The 12,850-nt window shown below is 43.2% G+C and overlaps 2 protein-coding genes across 2 annotated transcripts; both read right to left on the reverse strand.

The window, feature by feature from the left end:
- Window positions 1–597: 597 nt before the first annotated feature.
- On the reverse strand, window positions 598–1,662 carry LOC128734103 (antigen 5 like allergen Cul n 1-like). Its single transcript, XM_053828118.1, has 3 exons — window positions 1,560–1,662; window positions 992–1,499; window positions 598–929 (listed from the first exon to the last, which is right to left on the reverse strand). The coding sequence occupies exons 1-3, from the start codon at window positions 1,564–1,566 to the stop codon at window positions 677–679; spliced, it is 768 nt and encodes a 255-aa protein (XP_053684093.1). The 5' UTR covers window positions 1,567–1,662; the 3' UTR covers window positions 598–676.
- Window positions 1,663–11,752: 10,090 nt separating this feature from the next.
- On the reverse strand, window positions 11,753–12,522 carry LOC128733680 (DBF4-type zinc finger-containing protein 2 homolog). Its single transcript, XM_053827433.1, has 2 exons — window positions 12,367–12,522; window positions 11,753–12,301 (listed from the first exon to the last, which is right to left on the reverse strand). Exons 1-2 carry the CDS (start codon window positions 12,520–12,522, stop codon window positions 11,753–11,755), a joined length of 705 nt encoding a protein of 234 aa, XP_053683408.1.
- Between the last annotated feature and the right edge of the window lie 328 nt (window positions 12,523–12,850).

Here is a 12,850-nt window from a genome sequence, read left to right on the forward strand (position 1 = left end):
CTAGCGAACCTGGCGGTGGCGAGTCACTCAACGAAAACATATGGCATATTTGGCGAGAATAGGAGAAATGTGGCCGAGTTTTTCTCTCGACCGCGCACAACGGTTAACGACGGAGGACGGACCGATAATTCTTTTCTAAACCTGAGTTCGCCGCCGCACGGCTACCGCTCGGAATTGCTGACCCAAGTTTAACCGATTTCCACACGTCTGAATGTCTTGACTGCTAGACACAAAAATACCCGGCTCGTTTGCCGTTTGCAAGTAATTCTCACCTGCAGGCTTCGGCAATTCTTAACAACACCTGGAAAGTACTTTCTCAGATCATCGCCGTTAATAAGTTAAAACAGAGATTTTTTAGGGTAGATGCCTTGAGGAGCTTCAGAAAAGGAGCGAACGAAACCTGTAATGAGCACTTGACTGGAATTCGTAGAGATAGCGCTGCAGAGCCATCCAGAGGCTCATGATGGCATAACCTAGCCAATGATATCCAGATTCGAACCTGGTGATAGGTTAGCAGGTGATTGTCGGCAGTAGAAAACCTTCACTGCATCTCTGTGTTTTGCAAACTAAATCAGTGGGGGGTCAGTGGGGTCAGTATTATGGGGTAGCATATTTTTTTATTGGTACCAAATTCATAATGTATACATATATGTATAGATATTCATAGTTATGTAGCTCATTCTTCGGCGGGATCGGACGAAATTTCTTCATTTGGATTGCATAACCCTTTATAATCATGATTTGCACCCGTTTTACACGCAGAAGCAGTTTTACCTGATTTGTACACTGGTTGATTTACGATGTTGGTCATCGAATAGTTGCAAACAAAGTAAAAGTTCGTTTGTTGTCGTAGAATATATTTCATCATAGCGCATCCGATTCTGGTCGACCGATCACTCACAATCTGTGTAAAGTGTCCAATCATGGGGCTGAAAATATCAATATATAAGACTACCAATATAAAAAAAATTAGATTTTGAAGTGCTATTACCCCCTGTAATTTCTCGGATAACTTTTGACAGCTGACGTCGGGCAGTCTTTGTACTCGTTGAACCAACTTAACGTGAAGTTCTCCATTCGGCTTTCCGGGGTGAAGTCGTATCCCATAAAAGCTGTCCATGCAATATTCTGTCCGGCATACTGGAATTTATCGGTGCTGCGGCACCGATCATGACCAAAGCGACACGTTCTGGCGTTGATAGCAGCTAATTGAGCCAGTTCATCGTCCCATAGCAACGTAGCCATGCGGGAAGCAGTTGGGAAACCTCTATACTCTCCTTGGGCTATGTTCGATCGAAGTTTGTTGTGCTGATGTAAAATCTGTTGCTTTCTGCCGTTCGTCATCTCAATCGCTTCATATTTGTTTCCACAGTTTGGCGAAAATCCGCGGCTGGCATGACAACCAACATGAGGTCCTCTCTGAGGACATAAATCTGGATCGCAATAATTGGTTGCCTGTGATTCCACCAGGAGTGCTACGAGCACGATTATAGCTGAAACTAGGTTCGTCGAATGAAGCAACGGTTATGGTTGTTGTTAAATGAAATAAAAAATCTTACCTAGCATGATCACAATAGTTTTGTTTAGTTCAGCTAAGTCTGATAGAGAATACTTTTACTCGTTCTTTTATATATAGCAGTCTGATGAAATTGATGCAGTAGACCAAACAACTGTCCAGTACGCTTATAGTTTCAGCTGTTACAATGTCAATGTTGATTCTATGATAACGTAAGTGATCATTGAGTAATGGCGCAAATGTTCGCTCCCACGCTCATAACGAACTTTCCAAACATTGTCTAACAAATGAACTGATTCTACTCTATACTATCGGTTTAATAGATTAATTACAATATCAACATACATCTGTTCTTCTTGAAAATCACGTTTCGTTAAGGTAATTCAAATCTTCAAAGAGCCATGGTTTTGGGAGCAAAAAGACCCCAGTGTTTTATACTAGTGCTGGTTAACTGCGATTTTTTTGCATGATGTAGACCAATTAATAACTTCTGAATCATTGGATGTTAGAGGTTCGATCGAATTTAAAACCGGCAAATCGTTGCTTATAAATATATGTTCAATTATACCTAATTGCAATCTGAAACGCTTTCTGTACTCTACAGGGATAAATGCATTAACCCATAACGAAATAATCAAATTTAAACTGGGCTTCATTACAAGCTATATTAAATTACTGGAGGTTTGGTCAAGCAATTCCGCTGTCGTTTGTCGAACATCCGCTTCAAACGACAATTCGCTACGTTGCATTGTCGGTCGAAATTATTTTCACGATAAACATGTCCATATAACGATTGCTGGCTGCTTTATTTAAGGCGGCAATATATCGTTTCCATTCGAAACTATTTAGTTGCATCATTTCACTCTGATACGCTGATACGCGTCTGGCTCGCATGTTGTTAATAGGATCGTTAAGGAACTTTGACCATTTAGCTTCAACTAAAGTGTTTTTCTTTTGTGAACTCTGAAACGTCTGACTGGATCCGACTGGGCAAGACCGGGGGGGTAGGTGCGTTTAAACTAGATTGATAAGCTCAGTCGCATTTGTCGCTCCACAAGCATACATACCTACACATACATATCCAGCAAGCTGGCTGGCGTAATAATATCCGTTGAGAAAAGCTGATACAGCTGGAAAAGCGAGTTTATTCGAAAAGGCAACCTTAACGGATGTTCAACAAACTTTAGCTAAAGTTTCAGATTTTGTTTTTATTGGTTCCGTTTTGGTCATGTATTGAGGGGAATCGAATGGTCAATGGTCTATCCGGAGTATTGTCCGATGTCTGACTGGTTATGAATGGTATATGGAAAATGTGTGCATTATTTGTGCATTAATAGTCTGGGTGTGCCAAAATCCTTTGCCTTTTTCTAGGTTGAAAAAAGTATTTTCTGGGAAATGAAGTCAATTAATTTATGTTATTAACTTCAAAATTATTGTGAAGGTGTTATTTAGTTATGGTCATGATTATTCACTGGTTTGGATTTGCGAAAATTCTCTGGAAAAGAGTGCAATAATGACAAACAGCGAAAATTTTAATCGAAATCTGAAAAACTGCGATGGAATGCACAAAAACGGATAGGAAGTCTTTTGAAGTATATTAGTATTTATCGAGCGTCGCATTTTCCTGGTAATAATTTTTAATCACTGGTTACGATTATAGCAAATAGGTACGTTGAGAAAAATTATAATAAACCCAATTTCGCAAACATCCTTGAAATTTTGTAATTTTAACATTACCATTACACTTTTGCACAGGCAGCTCTTTGAATTAAACTTTGAGTTTTCCTCCCAGCAGTAATCATCCATTATCCTGTCCTGTCTGTCCATTCCAATCTCATTCCCATCTTGTGGCAGTTTTCGATTATTGCGTGTCCTGATGCAATCTGTTTTCCCGTTCGAAGACGTAAGATATACGATGCACCTACAACATGAACAGTGCCGAGGGAAAATGCAATTCGTGATATCGTGCCAGGTTTTCGGGAACACAACTGACGCTCGTAAATTTGTTTGATAATTGAGTAAAATATTTTGGATTATGGCACAATATGTTTAAAAGTTCAAACTGGGTGGCAACGTTATTTTCAGATGTGCTTATGTGAATGACGGTATTTGGTGTTGTCTCGTATATTTTGGTAGACTTGTTCCAATTAAAAATGAATTTTGCTTAAAGATCGCGCTGTGATCTGCTAATACGGTGTAAGGAACGTATATATAAATTGTATATATGTCTAGCCTCGTGAAAGTTTGTAGCGATGGAATCACTAGATTTTTACAGGTTATATTTGTTGAGCAAAAAACGTCAAACTTTTCTTTTGCTTGAGAGGTTTTGATAGATACCTATCACCCAACTATTTCGAAAAAAATGTACCAACCACTATAACAATACGCATTTACTGTCTGTGTGCAAGGTAACTTTCCTTGACTGCAACGTACTAATCTAGAGGTTATGAGCTTTTGTCTAGAAAGTCTAGAAGTTACTTTATTTCTTTTTAATAAACAAAAACTGCAGAGCTGCTTGCTTAAAGTTTTCAAGTTTATGGCGAGCTTGCCCCACCTCAATCATGCAAGTCGTCACCAAGCAGCTCGAATTGCAAACAATTTTATGATGCCGCAGGCCCTGCAACATTGACACCATATAAAATCGACAAATTTCGAAATTTAGCTAGAGTCGAAGTAAAGGGTGTCCCACATCAAATTGCACCACGGAAGAATTACTGTAGAAAATTACTTAATTGACCAATCTTTTTCAAACTTTCAGACAACAAAATATAACCCATTAGTAAGCTTTTGGCATATTTATTTCATTCAACTTCAATACCATAACCGTATGCTCGCACCTTACGCTTAACTCTACTCATAAGGTTCTGTACAACATTTGGCTGCAGCTTCTTCTGCACGGAAACTCACTTTTTCTTTATGTCTTCCTCAGATTTAACCTCCTTGGAGTACTTCCGTAGTGCCAGCTTTATAATAACGCAGTATTTTTCGATGGGCCTTAGTTCTGGTGCGTTGGGGGGGTTCAAATCCTTGGGTACGAAAGTAACCCCGTTGTCTTCGTACCACACCAGGACATCCTTTGAATAGTGGCACGAACCTAGATCCGGGTAGAAGACCGTAGGGCCCTCGTGTTGCTTCAACAGAGGAAGCAGACGCTTCTGTAGACACTCTTTGAGGTCAATCTGGCCGTTTACAATCCCGGCAGTCACGAACGGCACACTCCGTTTGCCACATGAGCAGATCGCTTGCCAAATCATGTATTTCTTAGCAAACTTTGAAAGTTTCTGCTTCCTTATTTCCTCCGGAACATCAAACTTGTGCTGGGCGGTGAAGAACACTAGCCCCAGAAGCTGCCTGAAGTCCGCCTTGGCGTAAGTCTCATTACTCCATGATGAGACAATGATACTTCGTCAGCATCTGGGTGTACAGTCTCCGGGCCCATGATTTACGATTTGGAGCCTTATGCACTTTGTACGTATGCAGTCCCTTCCGTTTCTTGGCTCACTGAACGAAAGATTTGGACATATTCAACATTTTGGCCACATTCCTGACCGAAGCATTAGGATTCTCCTTAAACGCTTCCACGATTCGCTTGTAATTATATTAGCTTACCTGCCAAAAACGCCCTTGAGAGCGGCCTTCCGGCAGTTAACCGGAACATTCGCCATGGCGGATGAAAACATGCGTGTAGGCATATTTTTGAGTTGTTTCTTCGTTTTATTTATGAATTTCTCCTAAGTTTTCGCGGCAAAATTGTTGGAGTAGATCTCATGCTTCAGGTTTGCCCAGAATTTCTCGATGGGACGCAGCTGGGGGATGTTGGCCGGGTTCGCCGACTTCGATATTCAGCCGCCCCATATCCTCCAATGATCGCTTCGAGTAGTGGGCCGACGCCAGACCCCCGGCAGTACACCGCGTCTTCGCCCTTATGGTATTTCTTGATGAACGACGCAACTTCCGGCAGGCACTTTGTACAATAAATTTGTCCATTCACGACCAGTCCGGAGCGAAAGAAAAGCGGCTTTGATACCTCCTTCGCGCTGATCGTGAGCCACAGCAGCACCTTCTTGGGAATTATGGTGTGTGAAATGAATTTCACCTCGGAGCTCACTTCCCTCGTGGGGGAAGAAAAATATGAAGTGCCCTGCCAGTTATTGCTATCCAGGGTGAGATAGGTCTCGTCGTTCATCACCACTGCCACGTCGCGATTCGCCGGGTAAATCGTCTTGACCATCTTATTAAGCCGCTGCCGCTGCGTTATTGCCTGCAGCTCCGAGACCAGGGGACGGGACTGCCGCTTCCTGACATGTATGTCCATGTTCGCCAGGTACTTTTTCACTGTTTGACCGGTTCCACCGACCTCCCGATCAAACGCAGGCAGCGACGTAGCCACTTTTCACTCGATCTTTCTCTTCAGCATCCTTGTCGCTCAGGGTCGTCGATCGCCCGGAACCGGGCTTTCTTTCGGTGCTATGATTTTTGTCCAATAGTGCCAAGATGTTATAGATGCCGGAACGAGCATATCCGGCGTCCAAAAATTGCCGCATGATGTCTGTTTTCGACGCGGCGGGGTACCGTTCTTTGAACGCGCACACTTCTGAACGGAGTAGCTTCACTGTTTTCGCCATCAATTTTTATTTGCAAGTAAGCTAATGTAATTACCTCCCATGGGAAATTTATCAAACTCAATTAGTTGCTTTAGTTTTTTTTATCACCATCTGAAAAAAGTTCAGTGTAAACAATACACGACACTCTATACTACTCCTACTCAAATTTTCAAGAGAAAAAACCCAATGAATAATTTTCTACAGTGTTTCTTCCGTGGTGAAATTTAATGTGGAACACCCTTTAAATGGTTTTAATTTTTAGTACCGGACCGGTATGGACTAGAAATTGGAAACTCGGGACGAGGAACTGCCGGTCGCTCAACATTCAAAGGAGCACTCGAGTGTCCTACGGGTAAAGAGTCGCAAGTTCAACGCCAGGAGGGGTGCTAAAAAAGTCATGATTAGGGATGTACCAGAACTGCGGCAATTCACACGACGGCAAACGGTTGATTCTCAACCTTTTATCCAGAAACTTCTCTCTCTACCTCCTCGTGGTACCAGCCGGAATACGAGCAACCTTAGTGGAGATCGGGTAACCAATCGCGGTGGAAAATAAAGTCGTATACTGACAGGGAAGTGGGAATCATCGTCTTCCTGTCAGTGTGGGACGCAAAACAGTACTGTCACGATGGTCCTCCGACGACACAGGGGGTTGGTCAGACCTTACAAGCCATCCGTAAAACATACACATAAAACAATAATGTAAATAGGGACCGGAACAATCGGCATAGACCAAGGCAACGAAAAAGGACTAACGATTGGAAGCTTGGAACATGGAACTGTAAGTCTCTCAATTTTCTGGGAAGCACTCGCATCCTTTCCGACTTATTGAGGTCCCGCAAGTTCGACATTGTTGCGCTGCGGGATGTATGCTGGGAGGGGTCTACGGTGTATTCGATGGATACACCATTTACCAAAGCTGCGGCAGTAGACACAAGCTGGGTACAGCTTTTGTCATGACGAGCGACATGCAAAAGTGAGCGATTGGAAGATGGTCATCGATAGCCGTATGTGTTCTGGATTAATGGCCGTTTCTTCAACATTAGCATTATCAACGTGCATATCATACACCTAGGAAGTGATGAGGTCGATAAGGACGTTTTTTACGCGCAGCTTGAACGTGAATACGACAACTGCCCAAAACATGACGTCAAAATCGTAATCTGAGACCTCAACGCTCAGGTTGGCTAGGAGGAGAAATTCAGACCGTTTATTGATAAGTTCAGCACACCCCCGCTTACGAACGAAAACGGCCATCGAAAGATCACCACAACAACGGCCATCTGAAGATCACCACAACAGACGAACTCGCAAATCGATCACGTTTTGATTGATGCAAGGCACTTCTCGGATATCATCGACGTAAAAACCTATCGTGGCGTAAAAATCTGATTCTGACGTTTACCTTTTTATGGGAAAAATTTTATGGGACCCAGGATTACCTATGCTTCGTTGGTCTGGTGGCCAAAAACGAAAGAGAAAACTACCCAAACAAAGCTGGAAAAACTTCAAAGGCTAGCCACTCTCTCAATAACAGGTGCAATGAGAAGTACATCTTCGAAGGCATTGGATGCTTTACTCTATATACTTCCATTGCATCAGTTTATACAATTAGAAGCTGAAAAAAGTGCTCTGAGGATCAAAAGATCAAAGAACCTTTTTGAAGGGGACTTAACAGGTCATCTCAGTATTCTAAAAACTATTAGTATAAATCCTCTTGTAACCAGTAATGAAGATTGGATGGAGAAAAAATACAACTTCAACCGAATATTTCGTGTATTTGAGCCTAGACGTGATTCCTGGGAAGATGGTGGTCCCGATATTCGTCCAGGCTCGACAGTTTTCTATACAGATGGTTAAAAAATGGACAATCAAGTGGGAGCAGGAGTCACTGGCCCAGGAATAGACATGTCAATTTCTATGGGCAGATGGCCAACTGTATTCCAAGCTGAAATACAAACAATTCTAGAATGTACGACTGTGTGCTTGCGCAGGAACTATAAACATTCAAATATATGCATCATGTCCGACAGCCAAGCAGCTCTAAACGCTCTAAAGTCGGCGACATGCACATCAAAACTTGTCTGGGAATGTATTCAATCACTCCAAAAATTGTCTCGTCGTAACCAAGTCAACTTGTACTGGGTCCCAGGTCACTGTGGAATTGATGGAAATGAGAGAGCTGATGCACTAGCAAGACTCGGATCATCTCATCAATTTGTAGGACCTGAGCCCTTCTGTTGCTTATCTGCTTCTGCTTTAAAAATGGAGCTAAAAGCATGGGAATGTACGAAAGTGGAATCAAATTGGAATAACACTTTCAATGCTAGGTAGTCGAAACGTTTCATCTCTCCAAACGTTTCAATTACTCGCCAAATACTGGAGCTTTCGAAGAAAGATCTAAGCATTTATACTGGTCTTATAACAGGACATTGTCCGAGCCGCTATCATCTGAAGCTAATGGGAAAACTTCATGATGATATATGTCGCTTCTGCGGCATAGAAAAAGAAAACTCGGAACACCTGTTATGCCGATGTCCGGCAATTCTCAATAAAAGATTAAGGTTCTTCGAAAGAGGGCTGTTAGAACCCTCTGATATTTGGAGAACAACTCCCAGCGCAGTAGTGCACTTAATCCGAAGTGCATCACCGGGCGGGACAAATGCTATTAGTCAAACAATGACAATCACTTCTGCTAGTGGTGCGTCATCTTGACAACATAGCTATAATAAAACGGGGAATATATCACAATAGATCAAACAAATGGTCGCAGTGATAAAAAATACCCAACACGGAAAAAAAAATGGGTAAATACGCCAAAGACTTTCCTTTGTTTCGTTACCTACATTCGGTACCGTTACCCGCTAAGGTACAATCTAGAACGGCTTAAGTTACCTGTGGTCGCTACTTAGTATGCGCAATGCCTTGAGGCTGCGCTACCTGGTGAGAAGCCGGGCCATTAACGGCGCAGCGGAAGATGTCATCGGGTGCGCTGAGAAGAGTCGGCGTAATGACTGGTTCGACGAGGCATGTCCAAGGTTGTTAGATGAGAATTATGCAGTGCGGGCGACGATGGTGCAGCAGGGTACCCGTCAAGACGTGAGACGATAGGGACAGAAACGAAGATAGCAAACCCAGTTTTTCCGGAATAAGAAGCGCTGCCTGGAAGAAATGGAGTACGTGGACATGGAACAGCTGTATCGTTCTCAGGAAAGGTTCAGGTTTGTGTCGCGAGCCGTAACATGTCGAGATAAAGACGGTGAGATCTTGTCTAATGAACGCGAGGTGATCGAAAGGTGGTAGCAGCAGTACAATGAGCAGCTGAATGGCGCGGAGACGGAATAGACAGCAGCAGGGAGAATGACCACATCAGTACGGTGGCTTTGTGCCGACCCCCACAATAAATGAAGTGATCGAAGCCATCAAGCAGCTCGCAAACAATAAGGCAGCTGGCAAAGATGACATCTCAGCCAAGCTTATCAAGATGGCCCCGGATAGGTTGGCTACCTGTCTGCTCCGACTGATAGTCAGGACTTGGGAAATAGAATAGCTACCGGAAGAATGGAAGGAGGGAACGATATGCTCAATATACAAAAACGGCAACACGTTGGAATGTGAGAACTATCGAGCGATCACCATTCTCAACGCCGCCTATGAAATGCTTTCTCTTTCGTCGTCTATCGCCGCTAGCAAGAAAATTCGTGGGAAGTCATTAAGCCGGTTTCGTGGACATGCGATAGACAATGGACTAAATCTTTGTGCTAACACAGATTTTCCAAAAGAGTTGCGAATACCAAGTCCCTGCGCACCAGGCACCACCTATTCATAGATTTCAAGGTTGTCTATGGTAAATTATGGACGAAAACGGCTTTCCCGGTAAGCTGACAAGACTGATTAGGCCACGATGGATGGTGTACAGTACTGTGTTAGGATATCGGGCGCGTTATCAAGCCCGTAGAAAACACGCAAGGGACTTTGGCAAGGCTATGCTATTTCCTATCTCCTGTTCGAAATCGCGCTGGAAGGTGTTATGAAACGTGCGGGTTTTAACATGCGGGGCACGTTCTACAATAAATCAAGCCAATTCATCTGTTTCGCTGACTATATTGTCGGAAGAATGTTCCAAGTGCCTGCCGAGCAGTATACAAAACTGAAACGTGAAGCAGTAAAGGTTGGTTTAGTGGTGAATACGTTAAAAACCAAATATCTGTTAGCAGGAGGGACCATGCGCGATCGTCGAACAAATGATAGCCTCTTGGAATCGTCCGCTCACACTCAACATTGGTCATTATTGCCATATACAGTATTTCTAGGAGGTTGTCGTAGCCACTGTCTGGGCATTAGAATGAGCTGTGGTGCGTAGATGTGAAGTTGACCTAGCAGGGCGGAACTGTCAATTTCACCTTGTAAAATTTTTGCACCAAATGCAGCTTGGTTGGCATGTCGTCGATCTTCCAATGCTTCGATGCCAATCAATGCACACCGGTCTTTATAAGCAGGTAGGTCTTGCGGATTTGTCTATGGAAGGTTACGTAGCGCGTATCGAACAAACCTACACTGCACAGATTCGATTAGGGAAATCCATATCTCTTCATATGGCGACCATACAATTGACCCGAATTTGAGTATAGATCTTATTAAAGAACAGTAGGTACAATGCGCGCAGACACAGTGGATCAGCCTTGTCCACGATAGCAGAGTAGTGCGCTTTGAAAGACAGTTGGTAATCTAAGCTCCACCCCGTATTAAATGTACCATGTACAAAACGCTAATAAGACCGGTAGGCACGAAATGAGGACAATGCTCGACGGAGACATGACAGTACTGGCCGTTTTTGAGCGTCGTGTACTTCGAACTATCTTGGAACGGGTGATTTGGCCAATCGATACTCGAATATGCAGCTTGAGGACCAAGGGTCGCTTCTTTTACATAAGCATCATCGCTGTGCCCAGCCCTCTCCTCGGAAGTTCCGATAACATGACTACTGCCCAAAACCAGGAATTCAGGAAGCCAGGAAGAGGACTACAAACCGGTGAGAAGTTTAAGATGTAGCAAATAAAATTTTAATACATACTTAGCTTTTCAATGCAAAATTATTTTTTAATACAAAAAAATATTTTTTTTTATACAAAAAGATATTTTCTATACAAAATGATATTTTTTTATACAAAAATATGAATTCCAAAAAGTAATATTCAACATGGTCCGCAGCAATAGTTACTCAACATCGGGCTGCACATTCGACGCTTGCTATCTGAAAAATAACAAAATTGTCTGTGAGATCAAAAACTCAAAAACTACGATTGTTTTATCAGTTGCTCACAGTTGTAGAACCGGTTTACGTTGTAACAGTGTGCTCGGCAAGGTGCAGTGTAGCAACAGGGATGAGGTGCTCTATAAACCGACTTGCAGCATTTGTAGGATGGAGTGCAGTACCAGTTAGTCTTGAGAATTTTCGGCTTCGGTGTAGGATTGCGCACAGCTGACCTTATCCGTCGTAAGGGAACTACAAAAGGATGTTTGATATAAAATCACTACAAGTAAATTTGTTGCTTCTGGAACAATACAGAAAAAATCATTTATATAGAGTTCGTCAAGGAATGTCATAGATTGTACCTGCCACTGTTGCATGCTAGCACTTTCTTGGTGGACATATTGGTCCTGGGGTTGGAGGGCAGCACTGGTTATTGAAGAATGTTGTTCCCGTTGACATACAGCAATATTCCTTTGCTGGTGGGACCGGCACGATCTGTGGTTTTGGTTGACAGACCATGGTGGTGCAGTATTCCTTGGGTTCAACGATCACTCGTGGTGAACAAACAACTTTTGGATCCGGAACGACGCGACTGTAGTATATCACCTTAGGTTCGGGTACCACCCGCTTCTTGAAGATGACACAAGGTTCAATGATTGTTTTTGGTTGATAAACCAGCTTTGGCTCTACTATAGCCTTCGTCTGAGGCAAGACGTGTTTGTCAATTACGGTTCGAGAGCAGTTGATAACCTTCTTTTCGGCAACCACTCGCGGTGGTTGCTGAACGGTAACAAAGCGTGGTCCACACGTGGGAGGTGGACATCCGGTCGGGCATTGGGGCATACATGCCAGCTGGCCTGCTGACAAATTGCGGGGCTCGCAGCAAGGATCGCAAGGACCACAAGGCCCGCAAGGTCCACACGGTCCCTTTTGGGAAATGAATTTTACACATGCAACAGTGAGCAAGCTAATTGGGAACTCAGGATACTTACACATGGTCCACAAGGTCCGCATGGACCACACGGTCCGCAGGGACCACAAGGGCCACATGGTCCGCAAGGTCCACATGGTCCGCAAGGTCCACATGGTCCGCAAGGTCCACAGGGTCCGCATGGTCCGCAGATAGAGTCACAGCACGGGTCACACATTGTTGAGTAATTTAGGTTTCAGAATTTCTTATAATTTTTTTTCACAAAAATTTTGCGACTACTCTCGACGAGGGACCGAGGAAGAATGGTTTCACAGATTTTTTTTCTGTTTAGACCAAAGAAACACATTTGCCGTTGCCAAGCAATTTTTCGCAATTCGTTGGCATCGCAGCAAACTTGAAAAATTATGTGCATAGTACCCAATTGTCGTGTCAAATAATAGATTGCAATGTTTGTTATTCAGCTACTATCAAACTACAAACATTTTTGTAAAAATCCTCCAGTCGCAATATATCAAGTACTATTTCAACCTCAAGATATAATGCTA

Source organism: Sabethes cyaneus, chromosome 2 (assembly GCF_943734655.1).
Source record: "Sabethes cyaneus chromosome 2, idSabCyanKW18_F2, whole genome shotgun sequence".
Classification (NCBI taxonomy): Eukaryota; Metazoa; Arthropoda; class Insecta; order Diptera; family Culicidae; genus Sabethes; species Sabethes cyaneus.

Coding starts and splice junctions, on each gene's coding strand:
- LOC128733680 (XM_053827433.1), bottom strand. CDS start 12,522: ATGTGTGACCCGTGCTGTGACTCTATCTGCGGACCATGCGGACCCTGT. Junction 12,302..12,366: donor GCGGACCTTGTGGACCATGT/GTAAGTATCCTG, acceptor ATTTCCCAAAAG/GGACCGTGTGGACCTTGCGG.
- LOC128734103 (XM_053828118.1), bottom strand. Junction 930..991: donor TATCCGAGAAATTACAGGGG/GTAATAGCACTT, acceptor TGATATTTTCAG/CCCCATGATTGGACACTTTA.